The sequence below is a fragment of the Rattus norvegicus genome, chromosome 12 (genome assembly GCF_036323735.1).
Source record: "Rattus norvegicus strain BN/NHsdMcwi chromosome 12, GRCr8, whole genome shotgun sequence".
Classification (NCBI taxonomy): domain Eukaryota; kingdom Metazoa; phylum Chordata; class Mammalia; order Rodentia; family Muridae; genus Rattus; species Rattus norvegicus.
The window spans coordinates 32,455,669-32,470,871 of record NC_086030.1 but is presented as its reverse complement, the minus strand read 5'-3'; the positions used below and the strand labels follow the sequence as shown (position 1 = coordinate 32,470,871).

Below are 15,203 nucleotides of genomic sequence, written 5' to 3'. Positions count from 1 at the left end.
CACTTGAGAATAACACACTTTATTTAACTCAATCACAATACAGTTAGTTCAAGGAAGCCAAACACTTGCCCAGTAACCAACACTACAAGCCTCAGTAAATGCCAATAAGGATCCACACGTGTGACTATCAATTATACAGAACCAAGTTTACATTTCTCCAGCTTGAATTTCTTGATTAGATTAAACCTGTTTAAAAGAAAAAGAAAAGGTTAAGTTAGGAGACACCTGACAACGCCATTTCAAAGTTCCTCAATCCTCAACTCTACCTTCGCCATAACTAACATTGTATGTGTGTGTAGAGAGAAAGGCCTGAAGCACACAGCCAATTTGGGTAGACGTTACACCAACAGGGAGTTACAATGAATTTGGACAAATCTCTCTCTCTCTCTCTCTTTCTCTCTCTCTCTTTTAAAGATTTATTTATATGAGTGTCCTATCTGCATGTATGCCTGCATACCAGACAGAAGAGGGCATCGGATCCCATTACAGATGGTTGTGAGCCACCGTGTGGTTGCTGGGAATTGAACTCAGGCCCTCTGGAAGAGCAGTCGGTGCTCTAAACCACTGAGCCATCTCTCCAGCCCCATCTCTCTCTTTTTAATTTGATTACTAGCCCTGTCAGAGGCTAAGGGAAGGGTTTCATCCTGGAGCATGACAATGTAGAGTGAAGTGGTGCTAAGGGACCCTCCACTGGGACACAATGGCTCCCCGACGGATGGACAAGGTCAACTTTGTCAGCCCCACTGCTGACTGCTTGCCTTGGACACATGAACAGGCTGCGCTTTGCTGTCAGCAGCCCCTTAAGCCTGCGCCCGGGTAAGCTTCACCACTGTAGGACAAGCTGAGACGCTGATCTGAAGTCAGAGGATGAGCTCCTTACTGATCACTGTGACGGCTCCCAACTCAACACTGTCTCCCTCCTTGCCTGTCTTCTACCCAATAACCCTGTCCCAGAAAGAGCTATTTCTTAGCAGTTCCTCCAGACATCCAAAGCATTCTGTCTGGAGTTCCCAAGCTGGGGACTGGCCTTGGGTCTCTGTCTTCCCTGTTGTGGGAAGGGTGTGGCTGAAGCGGCCACTGAAGTGTCTGATCAGTTCAATCAGGCAGAGAACTTCATCAGGGTTCACGGATGCTTTTTTAAAACAGCATCTGTTCCTCTCTTTTTCTTCTTTAGTTTTTTGAGACAGGGTCTCCTGAGTGCTGGATTAAAAACACAACCTCCGCATGGCTAAGACAAGTACCTCTTAATTCCACTCCTAAACACTAACGCACCTCCCACCTCCCTTCCATCTAATTTAGCTATTTTTACCCTAAGGGTCTCCACCCCTTTCAGAAGAATCATATCAGATATCCTGCATATTTATGCTACAGTTCATAATAGTATCAAAATTACAGTTATGAAATAGCAACAAAGTAATTTTGTGGTTGAGGTCACTACAGCATGAGGAACTAAGGTTGAGAACCAGTGCTCTACCTGAAGGTGGGAAATGAACACAAGCATTGCACTGTGAATAAAGAGCCCTACTAATAAGGCAGGGCAGCGACCTGCCCTGCACGCCTTTAATCCCAGCACTCTAGAGACAGGGGCAGACACATCTCTGGAGGCCAACAGGGTCTACAGAGTGAGTTCTAGAACAGTGAATGATATAGAGAAACCCCGCCTCAAAAGGTCCTACTGGAGGACTCAACTCCAAAACTGAATAGGATTCAGGCCTACCGCCCCGAGCAGATGGACAAGTCACCTACCATTTGCAATCCTGCACTGCCGCAGCACCTCATTGAAGCCCTCACAGAGCTTGACATCGCTCTGGTTCTGAGCACACTCCAGAAACTGCTTGATCTCTAGAGAGCAAGGTCCAAAAGACTGCTGGTTCTGCAGCGGGGCTCCCTGAGGCTCCTGCCAAGACACAACATCTTGTGTTCAGATGAGAGAGCATAGGGCACCACAGGAGGGCAGCACTCACACACTGGGAGCCGGGGAAACAACTAGAGAAAGGTGAAAACTTAGTGCCACCCAGGACCATGGCAGCGAAAATGATTTAAAGAACGAAGATGTCCTCTCCAACTCAAAAACAAAAGACAAATCACATCATCTGGAGCATAAATGGGAACATGGTCCTATGAAGTCCTTGCTCAGTACACTCAAGGCTCTGGGCTGGGCCTAGCATTATAAACCTCAGACCAAAGCTTTAAAAATCGGCTAGGGACTCCACAGTTAAGACTGTGTTCTCTGCCCTGGGTTTGAGGTTTGATCCCAGCACCCCACCCCACCATAAATACAACAAACAAACAAAATTGGGAAAGGGATGGATGAGAATTTCAGACATACTAGAAATACAAGAGAGTACATGCTCCTTAGAAAATACATCTATCTTAAAGAAAAAAATGGTTTAAAAAAAAGTAGGTAAGGGGTCATAAAGCCATGAAAAGGATCGTGGTTATGTAAGGAAGGCTGACCTGAAAGGCCAGGCCTCATGCTCTGCCTATGACATCTGCACGTGGGAGGCCAACCAAGACTGCTCCAAGTTTGAAGCCAGCTTGGGTCACACAGTGAAGACTTTGTCTCCAAAAGCAACAATAGAAGCCCAAATAAGTGTAGCCAAGATAAGTACAGAAAGAAAGCCAAGGCAGGAGGCTTACCCTGAGCAAGGTTAGCTTGAGTAAGATCCTCTCAAAAACAAATACCATCTAAAGGGAAAATGGCTGCTGTGCAGTGGTAGGCTGGACTCCTGCTGTGACTCAGACCACCCTATGTGGCTTTGCATGTGATGCTCCCATGAGTGAGTGTGTGGACAGACGTGCACAAGGGGAGACTGAACAAGCATCACCTGTCTTCCTCTACCACTCTCTCTTACTTCCTGGAGACAGGGCCTCCCACTGAACCAGAAACTTATTTCATCTCAACAGGACACAGCCAGCCCTGCTGTGGGATCTGCCTGTCTCCGCCCCACAATGTAGGAGTTACAGCTATGTACGGCTATGCCTGACATTTTGTGGGTTCACGGGATTTGAACTCAGGTCCTCATGGTATCAGAGCAAATGCTTATTCCTAGAAGATGCTTGCCAGCGGCCAACCCGTCTTAGGAATGAAGGCACAGGAAGGAGACGCTGCCCAAGTCTCACCTGGTAAGTGATGTCAGGCCTCGCAGGCTCAGCATTAGCCCCTCCGCTGAAGCCCCCAGTGATGGCGTGACCCAGGGTGTGCCCCACCGCAGAACCCACAGCCACACCGGCTGCAGTGGTAGCCATCTGGGCCATCAGGCCTGGCTGCCGAGGGGCAGCAGCAGGTGAGCCGACTGCAGATGGGGCGGCAGCTGTGGCTGGAGGCTGAGCTGCTGGTGCTCTTCTGGGAGCAGCCCTCATCTGAGGGGCCCGGCTGGAAAAGAACAGAACTCATCAGTTCCCAGACAAATGGCTTGGGAGTTTACTGAAGAGGTCAAACAGGCAAGGCTGGGTGGCACACATCTGGAAGAACCAGGTCAGGGCCATCTTCAGTCACATAGTAACTTATCCCTACTCTTACACCCCCTCATATACTCCCCTTGATCTACTTTTAAATTCATGGCCTCTTTTTTCATTATTTTTATTAGATGCATATATGTGTGTACACATACACACAATTCTTTTTTTCCTAAGATTTATTTATTTACTATACTGTAAGTACACTGTAGCTGTCTTCACGCACACCAGAAGAGGGCATCAGATCTCATTACGGATAGTAGTTATAAACCACCATGTGGTTTCTGGGATTTGATCTCAGGACCTATAGATGAGCAGTCAGTGCTCTAGCCACTGAGCCATCTCTCCAGCTCCGCCCCTCCCCCCCATTTCTAAATTTAACCTGCCAGTCCGTACATTACTTGTATGTGTATGTTTTCAGGGCTGACTGCTTGGTGCTCTTGAGGGGGAAGACTATTATTTCTCCTGCTTCCTGCTCTCAGCACTCCTTAATTGCTGTATTCTTTATGTAGAGTTGAGGTCTTTGGGGTTTTTCACTGTACAGTTTGGCTGGCATTTATCTACCCTCCTCCTTGCTCTATACAGTGATTTTTAAGGCCATCTTCAGAATTAATACCCTTGTCTCAAGATTATGAGCAAGGCTGGGCATGGTAGTGCACACTTTAACCCCAGCACTCAGGAAGCAGAGTCAGATGGAAACTCCAGTCCAGGCCATTGGACACCCATGGCTTTCCGAGGCTCAAGTGCTCATTCATTTGCACATATCCACTCATGGGCAATTAAAGTTAGAAAGATTCCCCAAAGGGTTTATTTATTTAAATGACAGTTAGACTTCTCTGAGCTCCAAGACATTAGGAGTTACAGAATGAGCAAACAGCTTTAATTTACTCAGAAATATCAGACAGGTGTTCCATGGAGTATTAAATACTCGAATGTCTGACACCCTGGGGTTGATTCCTGGAACCCTCGAAGTGGAAGGAAACAACCACTTCCCACAAGGTGCTCTTCACCCAGGTACCAAGGTTCTCCAGCACACACAGGCATAGATAATAAATATAGTGGCAGTCCCAGCTATTCAGTTAGTGAACAAGACCATTTAGAAGGACTTAGGACCACGCTTGACAATGGAGAAAGACAAGTCACAAGTGAACAAAATCTAAAAGTCATGAGGTGATGTTAGGAATGTAGTCCAATGCCTTCATTTTACCCAATTAGAAGGGATTAAGACCTGGGTAAGGTCTGGTAGGCCGCACCTTTAAACCCAGTCCTCAGGAGGCAGAGGCAGGTGGTCTCTCTTGAGTTGCCGGCCAGCCAGGGCCACAGTGAAACCCCCTTTCAAGGAAACCACAGGGGTTGGGGATTTAGCTCAGTGGTGCAGCGCAAGGCCCTGGGTTCGGTCCCCAGCTCCGAAAAAAAGAAAAAAAAAAAAAAAAAAAAAAGGAAACCACAAACCACCACTTCAATCCAAAAGAAAAAAACTAGGAAAAGTGATCTGCCTGAACTGCAACTTTCACTAATTCTTTTGGTTTGGGGACAGGAGTGTCTCCATGGGTAGCCTTGCTAGCCTTGAACTGGTGGCCAACACCCTCTTCCTTCTGGGAGAAAGGTGCAAGGGACTATCTTGTGGTAGATGAGACATCAGCTGCGACACGCAGTCCCGAGGTTCTGTCCCAGTTTTCATGACCACACAATTTTTAGTTTTCTACGACTTTATTACTCCAAAGAGGGACCTTCGGAATCTGGTTGCTGTCAACAATTTCTTACTTATTTTTACGTGTATACATCGTTTACCACAAAATGGTAGACATCGTGGACCCAAGTGGTGGAAGGTGAGAACAAATTCTTGGCCCTCCAGAAAAAAAAAAAAAAACGGCAATTTTCTTTCTTTCTTTTTTTTTTTTTTAAAAGATCTGTAAAGCCTGTAACCCCAGTCCTAGAGAAGCGGAGTCAGGAAAATCAAGGAAGGCCAGCCAGGCCTATATAAAGTTCAAGGCTAGCTAGCCTGAGAGTTTCAAAAGCACAGTAAGGGAAAGAAAAAAAAAAAAAAAACAGAAAAAACAAGAGCTTCATATTTCTCTTTCTTTCCCCACCTCTTCATAGACGACGCCTATAAGGCCCTTCCCCCAACCAGTCTAGGGAAAAGGTCGCGTTTCAGAGTCCTCTCCCGGAGTGCACAGAATACGTCCCCGTTCTCGGGGAGTCCTCCCCATTAGCGGATCCCTTCCCGACTGCTCGCTCCGTCTTCCCACCGGTCGCCTTCGCAGCCCTCAAGCTACGAAATCGCCCTGGCCGCCCACGCTCGGTGCCCAGTCCCGAGGGTCTCACCTGGCCGGAGGAGTCACCCGGGAAGTGCGGCTTCGGCTTCCACGCGGCATCCTAACTGCTTGTACTCTCAGCTTTCAGAGACCACAAACTGCGAAACTCCCAAAAGCGTCCAGCACTTTCTACCAAGGAGAGAGGAAGACTGGAGGCGGTACCTCACCGGGTAGCCAATCAGAACCCAGAAGAAGACGGCCCCTCAAGGTTATTGGAAGAAGAAGACATCAGTAACTGGCAAGGCCTTGGCTCATTGACCTACGCCCGGAAGTTACGAGATTAGAAAGGAGGTGCTGATGCAAACAGGAAGTTCCTGGAGTTGCACTCTCAAATCATGCCCTCCGATTCACTGTTGGAGGTTAAGTTTTTGTTTCCGATGGCCGACGGGCTTCCTCCACAACCTGGCTGACCTTGATTTTAAATTTCTTCTGCCTCGGCCTCTCAAGTAAACTGGATTAGGGGTTTACTGGCGTCTGTTCTTGGGCTGTTTAACCTTCTCTGTCTTGTTTTGGTGAAAGACCCCAGCTTAGCAGCAGTAACGCCATTTTGCAAGGCTGTACTTAAGATGACTGGTTCAGGGAAAGGTTAGAACACTGAGTATACAGCGGCTGCCAAGCAGGAGATGTTTGGTTGAAGGCCTGGCAACAGGATGACTGGGGTTGAGCACCTGACAATAAGAAAAAGCCCCGGGAGAGGTCCCACACCCTGGTGGGGGGCCGAGTCAGTTGTTATGTTTCAAGAAGGTAGCTTGGAAACTTGCCCCCAGGCTAAACTCTTGGGGGGCCGAGTCAGTTGTTATGTTTCAAGAAGGTAGCTTGGAAACTTGCCCCCAGGCTAAACTCTTGGGGGGCCGAGTCAGTTGTTATGTTTCAAGAAGGTAGCTAGGAAACTTGCCCCCGGGCTAAACTCTTGGGGGGCCGAGTCAGCCGTTATGTTTCAGGAAGGTAGCTAGGAAACTTGCCCCCGGGCTGAACCCTTTGGGGGCCGAGTCAGCCGTTATGTTTCAGGAAGGTAGCTAGGAAACATTAGAATCCACCAATGATATCCCTGTAACCATGCATCTGCTTCTGTATGCTTGCTTCTGCTCCCCAAAATCCTATAAAAAAGCCCATCCTTGGTTCCGTGGGCGCGCCAGTCCCCCGAGCGACTGAAGCGCCCACAGGTACCTGTGTATCCCGACAATAAATCAAATCCTCTTGCTGATTGCATCCTGTGGTGTCTCGGCCTGGTCATTGAAGTTGGAGGGTCTCCATCCCGAGGGAAAGTTCTCCCTGAGAGCTTTTCATTTGGTGCGTTGGCCGGGAAAGGAGATCCTCCACCCAGGGACCACCGACCACCCACTGGGAGGTAAGCTGGCCGACGTCTGTCTGTCTGTCTAATTTTGTCTCGTTCTACCTTATTCTGTCTGTTCTGTGAGCGCTCAGCCAGGTCTGTTCTGTGAGCGCTCAGCCAGGTTGTTTGGAATTTGGGCGGGACGAAGAAGGAGCTGACGAGCTCGGACTTCTCGCCCCGCAGCCCTGGAAGACGTTCCAAGGGTGTTGGGGCCCGACTTTTCGAGGCCCAATCTGGGAGAGGAGAAAGATCCGGACTAACGGCACCTCTGTCTGTATTTTTGGCTTTCAGAGGGCCCCGAACCTTTGCCACCTCCATCTGACTTTTTGCTTTCAGTTTGGTACCAAAGCCGTGCAGCACGCCTGTCTGTTGTTTGTTTGACTGTTGGTGTTGTTTGTTTTCTCTGTGTTCTAATCTTCCTTAGAACTAACATGGGACAGTCCCTAACAATGCCCCTAAGTCTCACTCTTGATCATTGGAAAGACGTCCACGACCGGGCACACAACCAGTCCGTCGAGGTTAAAAAAAAAAAAAAGGAAAAGGGCAGACTCTCTACACATCCGAGTGGCCCACTTTCAGAGCAGGATGGCCAGTGAATGGCACATTTAATAAGATCATTATTTTACAGGTTAAAGATCGGGTCGTCCACGGACATCCTGACCAGGTTTCTTATATTATCACTTGAGAGAGTCTCGCCTTAAACCACCCCCCCCCGGGCGGAACCCTTCGTGGACCCGAATTGGCCTCCCCTCAACCCCCAGCCTGTCCCCTCGGCCCCGCCCGGTCTGCCGGCCACGTCTTCCTCTCTCTACCTTTGTGAAATCAGAGCCTTCTAAGAAACCTGTCCTCCCGGCAGACCCAAACTCCCCTCTCATAGATCTTCTCTCTGACAGGCCCGGCTGAAACCGAGGAGGCAGAGCCGCCGGCCAGATCAGTTGCCGGGCCACAGTCTGATAAGGGTTTCTCCCCTGTCGCAGGGAGATTACACAATAAGCGCGAGGTGATGCCAGATTCAACCTCCCAGGCTTTCCCACTTAGACAGGGAACCGGTGGCCAGACCCAATACTGGCCGTTTTCAGCAGCTGACATTTACAATTGGAAACAACACAACCCTTCTTTCTCCAAAGATCCGGTGGCACTCACCGACCTAATAGAATCTGTTTTACTTACCCACCAGCCTACTTGGGATGACTGCCAACAGCTCTTACAGGCTCTCTTAACCTCAGAAGAAAAACAAAGAGTGTTCCTAGAGGCCAGAAAGCATGTTCTGGGAGATGATGGGCGTCCCACCCAGCTGCCTAAAAAAATTGATGCTACATTCCCACTTAAGAGACCAAACTGGGATTTTAATACAGCTGAAGGTAAGGGACACCTACGCCTTTATCGCCAGTTGCTTCTAGCGGGTCTCCGAGGGGCTATACGACGCCCTACTAATTTGGCTCAGGTAAAACAGGTATTACAGGAAGCAGGGGAAACTCCCTCCGCCTTTCTAGAGAGACTTAAGGAGGCCTACCGTATGTACACTCCCTATGACCCAGATGACCCAGGACAAATGACGAGTGTCTCTATGTCCTTCATCTGGCAGGCTGCTCCAGATATCAGGACTAAGTTACAGAGGTTAGAAAATTTACAGGGCTATACATTACAGGATTTACTTAAAGAAGCTAAAAAGATTTTTAATAAGAGAAAGAATTGAGTTGAATCTTGGCCGCCGTAGTACAGGGCCAAGAAAGGAAGGGAGATAGGGGGGAGCTCGAAAGGGGCTGAAGCTAGATAAAGATCAATGTGCCTATTACAAAGAGAAAGGGCACCGGGCCAGAGAGTGCCCCAAGAAGCCTGGCGGACCCCGAAAGCCTCGACCACGAACCTCCCTCTTGGCTCTAGATAAAGATTAGAGAGGTCATGGCCAGGAGCCCCCCCCCCAAGCCCAGGGTAACGCTTAAAGTTGGGGGGCAGCCGGTTACTTTCCTGGTAGACACAGGAGCCCAGCATTCAGTCCTCACTCAAGCTTCAGGACAACTCAGCGACCGGACGGCCTGGGTACAAAGAGCTACTGGTGAGAAACAATACCGATGGACTACGGACCGCCGGGTTCAGCTGGCTACTGGTAAGGTGACCCATTCCTTCTTACATGTTCCGGACTGCCCGTACCCTCTGCTGGGCCGTGACCTGCTCACCAAACTAAATTCATTTTGAGGAAGGAGGGGCCCAAATAACTGGCCCCCACGGAACTCCCCTTCAAGTTCTATGAATATAGACTATATGAACTGGGACAGGACAAGCCACAATCCCTAGAAATAGACACTTGGGTCACAAATTTTCCACTGGCTTGGACAGAGACTGGTGGGTTGGGGTTGGCACTCCAACAGCCCAACGCTCTTTGATGAGGCCTTACATCGGGACTTAGCTGACTTTAGGGTTCAGCATCCCACCCTCATACTCCTGCAATATGTAGATGACCTCCTCCTAGCGGCCACTTCTGAAACTGCATGCCAACAGGGAACTGAATCCCTCTTACAGACTTTGGGACAATTGGGCTACCGAGCCTCTGCCAAAAAGGCTCAAATTTGCCAGACCCAGGTTACTTATTTAGGCTACCAGCTACGGGATGGACAGCGATGGCTGACCCCGGCCAGGAGACAGACTGTGGCCGGCATCCCTGCCCCCAAGAATGGCCGACAGCTACGAGAGTTCTTGGGGACAGCGGGATTCTGCCGCCTCTGGATTCCTGGGTTTGCTGAAATGGCAGCCCCTTTGTACCCCCTCACTAAATCGGGGGTGCTCTTCCAGTGGGGACCAGAGCAGCAAAAAGCATTTGAAAACATCAAACAGGCCTTATTGTCCTCCCCTGCCTTGGGTCTCCCTGATATTACCAAACCTTTTGAACTGTTCATCGATGAGAAACAGGGGTATGCTAAAGGGGTCCTAACACAAAGGTTGGGACCCTGGAAACGCCCTGTAGCCTACCTGTCTAAGAAATTGGACCCTGTGGCCTCCGGCTGGCCACCGTGCCTAAGGATGGTGGCTGCTATTGCTGTCCTGATCAAGGATGCTGGAAAATTGACTTTGGGACAGCCACTCACCATCCTAGCACCCCACGCAGTGGAGGCCTTGGTAAAGCAGCCCCCAGACCGCTGGCTCTCTAATTCCCGCATGACCCACTACCAAGCCTTGTTACTGGATGCAGAACGGGTTCAGTTTGGGCCCGTAGTCGCCCTCAATCCTGCCACCTTGCTTCCTCTACCAGAGGAGGCAGAACAACATGACTGCCTACAAATCCTCGCAGAAGTACATGGAACCAGGCCGGACCTATCGGACCAGCCTCTTCAGAATGCTGACCACACATGGTACACGGATGGCAGCAGCTTCTTGGCAGAGGGAGAGCGAAAGGCTGGAGCTGCGGTCACTACGGAGGACAAAGTAATTTGGGCAAAAGCCCTGCCTGCTGGTACCTCCGCACAACGGGCTGAACTCATCGCCTTGACTCAGGCGCTCAAGATGGCAAAAGGTAAGAGGCTAAATGTATATACAGACAGCCGCTATGCCTTTGCCACGGCACACATCCACGGGGAGATCTACCGGAGGCGGGGGCTGCTCACATCTGAGGGTAAAGATATTAAAAATAAGGCTGAAATTCTGGCCCTCTTAGAAGCCCTATTCTTGCCCAAAAGACTGAGTATTATGTATTGTCCAGGACACCAGAAGGGGCACAACCCAGAGGCACGAGGAAACCGGCTGGCCGATGCCACGGCGCGAGAAGTGGCCATGAGCAAACAAATCTTACCCTTAAATAGCCCAGACCAACCCACGCCCCCACCAGTGGGACAAACCAGTTGGGTTTATGCCCATGAGGACATAGAGCTCCTAGAAAAAATGGGGGCCATCTACCACCCTCAACTAAAACAGTGGGTCTACAAAGGAAAGACAGTTATGCCAATAAAAATGACTTTTGAATTGATCTCTTTTTTACACAAATTAACGCATTTGGGGTTTAAGAAGATGAAAACCTTACTAGATCGGGAAGAGATAAATCTGTGGTTTTTGAATCGGGACAAAGCGATACAAAAGGTGACTGAGAGTTGCAAAGCGTGCGCTCAGGTTAACCCGGGAAGGACCATGATTGGACAAGGAGTTCGTCCTAGGGGACACCGTCCCGGCATCCATTGGGAAATTGATTTTACTGAAATTAAACCAGGTATGTATGGATACAAGTATCTCCTAGTGTTTGTAGACACCTTCTCAGGATGGGTCGAAGCCTTCCCCACAAAGCACGAGACTGCAAAAATGGTCACCAAGAAGCTCCTCGAGGAAATCTTTCCCAGGTATGGCATGCCTCAAGCGTTGGGGTCGGACAACGGGCCCGCTTTCGTCTCCCACGTAAGTCAGTTGGTGGCCAAATTGCTGGGGATTGATTGGAAATTACATTGTGCCTATAGACCCCAGAGTTCAGGTCAGGTAGAACGCATGAATAGAACAATTAAGGAGACTTTATCCAAACTTACGCTTGCAACTGGCTCAAAGGATTGGGTGACCCTCCTTCCCCTAGTTCTCTATCGGGCCCGGAATACCCCGGGCCCCCATGGTCTAACTCCTTTTGAAATAATGTATGGAGCACCACCCCCATTTGTCCATTTCTTTGATTCAAACATTGCTGATTTCACTGACAGCCCTTCTCTGAGGGCCCATTTACAGGCCCTACAGATTGTGCAGAAAGACGTCTGGAGACCTTTGGCCGCTGCTTACCAGGACGAGCTTGAGCATCCGGTGGTGCCACACCCGTTCCAGATTGGAGACACCGTGTGGGTGCGCAGACACCAGACCAAGAATCTCGAGCCACGGTGGAAAGGACCCTACACCGTCCTCCTGACTACCCCGACCGCCCTAAAGGTAGACGGAGTCGCGGCTTGGATCCACGCATCACACGTCAAGGCAGTCCGGTCTGAGGAATTGACTAATCACAACACTACACCCCAGACATGGAGAGTTCAGCGCACTCCAAATCCCTTAAAGTTAAAACTCCTACGTGGCTCCTCCTAGTCCTTTTGTGGCCTAGAGTCAGTGGGGGAATAAGCCCCCACCAATTTATAACATTACCTGGATAGTCACTAATCTCATGACAGGAAGGCTGGCTAATGCTACCTCCGTAAGGGGGACACTGGCCGATGCCTTCCCTCCCTTATACTTTGACCTTTGTGATGTGATAGACTACAAGTGGGAGCCTGGCACTACCCATAATTGGCATCCCTCAACCACCTACTATGGTTGCGGTCCGGCTTCCCACAGCAAAGAGATCTACGTTTGCCCTGGACACAGAGTGAGCCGGCAGTGCGGAGGGCCGGGGAGTGGGTACTGTGCCCAGTGGGGATGTGAGACTACTGGGGATGCGTATTGGAAGCCATCCTCATCTTGGGACCTGATAACTCTGAAACGAGACGGTCGGCCTCCTTACACCTTGTGTAAACGGGACGCGAAATGCAATCCCCTCGTCCTCCACTTCACCGACTCAGGTAGAAGAGCGACCTGGGACGGGCCCAAATCTTGGGGCCTGCGCTTATACGTCACAGGGACCGATCCGGTGGGTCTGTTCTCTCTAAATAGACAAGTCTCTCCCCTGGCCACTCGACCCATTGGACCCAACCCAGTTCTACCAGATCAGAAGCCTCCCTCGCTCCCGGCACAAGCCCAACCCCCGTCATTGCCTAAGGTCACCCAGGCCCCTGGTAGTACTCCCACAAGCCCCTTCTCCACAACGGGGGGCTCCACCATTTTGATCTCCCCATCGCCAGGCACCGGGGATCGATTATTCAATTTGGTGGCTGGTGCATATCTGGCTCTCAACTATTCAGACCCTTTTAGGACTCAGGAGTGCTGGTTGTGTCTCGTTTCCGGTCCGCCCTATTATGAAGGGGTAGCAGTCATTGGAAATTACACCAACCTGACTGCTGCCCCAGACAGTTGTGCCAATACCCCCAGCCACAGACTAACTCTGCCCGAGGTCTCGGGACGAGGGCTCTGCTTGGGGAATGTACCCCCCACACACCAGACCCTCTGCAACACCACTCAGAAGATTCCCATCGGGAACTACTTCCTGGCAGCCCCAAAAGGCACATACTGGGCCTGCAATACCGGACTAACACCCTGTATCTCAGCCACAGTCCTCAACCAATCCTCTGACTATTGTGTATTAGTAGAAATTTGGCCCAAAGTCACCTACCATGAATCCGAGTATATATACTCGTTTTTTGAGAAACAGACTCGTTTTCGACGAGAGCCTGCCACCCTGACTTTAGCTTTACTCCTAGGAGGAATCACCTTGGGGGGAGTGGCCGCGGGTATAGGGACCGGGACCACTGCACTCATTGAAACTGGCCATTTCCGTCAGTTACAAGCAGCCATGAATGCAGATCTTAAAGCTATAGAAGAGTCTGTGAGTGCATTAGAAAAGTCCTTAACATCGTTGTCTGAAGTGGTCCTCCAAAATAGACGAGGGCTAGATATGTTGTTCCTCCGCGAGGGTGGATTATGTGCTGCTCTAAAAGAAGAGTGCTGTTTCTATGCAGACCATACTGGAATAGTAAGAGATAATATGGCTAAGCTTCGAGAACGCCTGGCCCAAAGACAAAAACTGTTTGATTCCCAACAGGGATGGTTCGAGGGGTGGTTTAACCGATCCCCTTGGTTTGCTACCCTCCTGTCTACCCTGATGGGACCCCTACTTATTCTTCTCCTAATTCTTCTTTTTGGACCCTGCATCCTTAATAGGCTGGTACAGTTCATGAGGGATAGACTTTCAGTCATTCAGACCCTCGTACTGACGCAGCAGTACCATAGGCTGAGACAACAAGAGACAGAAATTTCTTGACCAAGTTGAGTGAAAGATTTCACTCAAAGTTAGCAAAAAAATGGGGGAATGAAAGACCCCAGCTTAGCAGCAGTAACGCCATTTTGCAAGGCTGTACTTAAGATGACTGGTTCAGGGAAAGGTTAGAACACTGAGTATACAGCGGCTGCCAAGCAGGAGATGTTTGGTTGAAGGCCTGGCAACAGGATGACTGGGGTTGAGCACCTGACAATAAGAAAAAGCCCCGGGAGAGGTCCCACACCCTGGTGGGGGGCCGAGTCAGTTGTTATGTTTCAAGAAGGTAGCTTGGAAACTTGCCCCCAGGCTAAACTCTTGGGGGGCCGAGTCAGTTGTTATGTTTCAAGAAGGTAGCTTGGAAACTTGCCCCCAGGCTAAACTCTTGGGGGGCCGAGTCAGTTGTTATGTTTCAAGAAGGTAGCTAGGAAACTTGCCCCCGGGCTAAACTCTTGGGGGGCCGAGTCAGCCGTTATGTTTCAGGAAGGTAGCTAGGAAACTTGCCCCCGGGCTGAACCCTTTGGGGGCCGAGTCAGCCGTTATGTTTCAGGAAGGTAGCTAGGAAACATTAGAATCCACCAATGATATCCCTGTAACCATGCATCTGCTTCTGTATGCTTGCTTCTGCTCCCCAAAATCCTATAAAAAAGCCCATCCTTGGTTCCGTGGGCGCGCCAGTCCCCCGAGCGACTGAAGCGCCCACAGGTACCTGTGTATCCCGACAATAAATCAAATCCTCTTGCTGATTGCATCCTGTGGTGTCTCGGCCTGGTCATTGAAGTTGGAGGGTCTCCATCCCGAGGGAAAGTTCTCCCTGAGAGCTTTTCATTGGTACAATGACTTAGGTAACGGATGTTGGCTTGGATGTTAGCTTGGATCTCGCTGTTCTCAAGTCTCGGCCTCCTACTACTTATTAGTCATGAAGGAAAAACTCGTAAATTTTCTGTTATGAAGGCTTCACTAATAAACGTTCTTGGAAATGTTAAATTACACAAGTAGAATTTAGCTAAAGGAGCCCTGCTTCCAATATGTCTAGAAGATAGTACTAACCCGGCTTGTTAGAAACTATAAAAAAGACAGTTCTGTTCGTAATTCAAGATTCAGTTGCTGAGAAATTTACTACTATTGTTTACTCACCAAGACAAGCCTTCAATTAGGTGCGATTTCCATAATAAAAGAAGACCACCCAGACTTAATACCAGCCAGTAAGTCCATCTGCATATTAAAGAACATACCCCTA

At 49.7% G+C, this 15,203-nt stretch overlaps 3 protein-coding genes across 3 annotated transcripts; 2 read left to right on the top strand and 1 right to left on the bottom strand.

Moving 5' to 3' along the window:
* Positions 1 to 6,025, bottom strand: Chchd2 (coiled-coil-helix-coiled-coil-helix domain containing 2). The gene is made up of 4 exons (NM_001399018.1): positions 5,785 to 6,025; positions 3,124 to 3,376; positions 1,747 to 1,897; positions 1 to 186 (listed from the first exon to the last, which is right to left on the bottom strand). Exons 1-4 carry the CDS (start codon positions 5,832 to 5,834, stop codon positions 176 to 178), a joined length of 465 nt encoding a protein of 154 aa, NP_001385947.1. The 5' UTR covers positions 5,835 to 6,025; the 3' UTR covers positions 1 to 175.
* Positions 6,026 to 9,849: 3,824 nt separating this feature from the next.
* On the top strand, positions 9,850 to 14,714 carry LOC134481285 (protein NYNRIN-like). Its single transcript, XM_063271881.1, has 2 exons — positions 9,850 to 10,615; positions 10,802 to 14,714. The coding sequence occupies exons 1-2, from the start codon at positions 9,850 to 9,852 to the stop codon at positions 12,142 to 12,144; spliced, it is 2,109 nt and encodes a 702-aa protein (XP_063127951.1). The 3' UTR covers positions 12,145 to 14,714.
* Positions 12,221 to 14,714, top strand: LOC102555557 (MLV-related proviral Env polyprotein-like). The gene has a single exon (XM_039090094.2). It carries the CDS (start codon positions 12,221 to 12,223, stop codon positions 13,967 to 13,969), a length of 1,749 nt encoding a protein of 582 aa, XP_038946022.1. The 3' UTR covers positions 13,970 to 14,714.
* Positions 14,715 to 15,203: the final 489 nt, after the last annotated feature.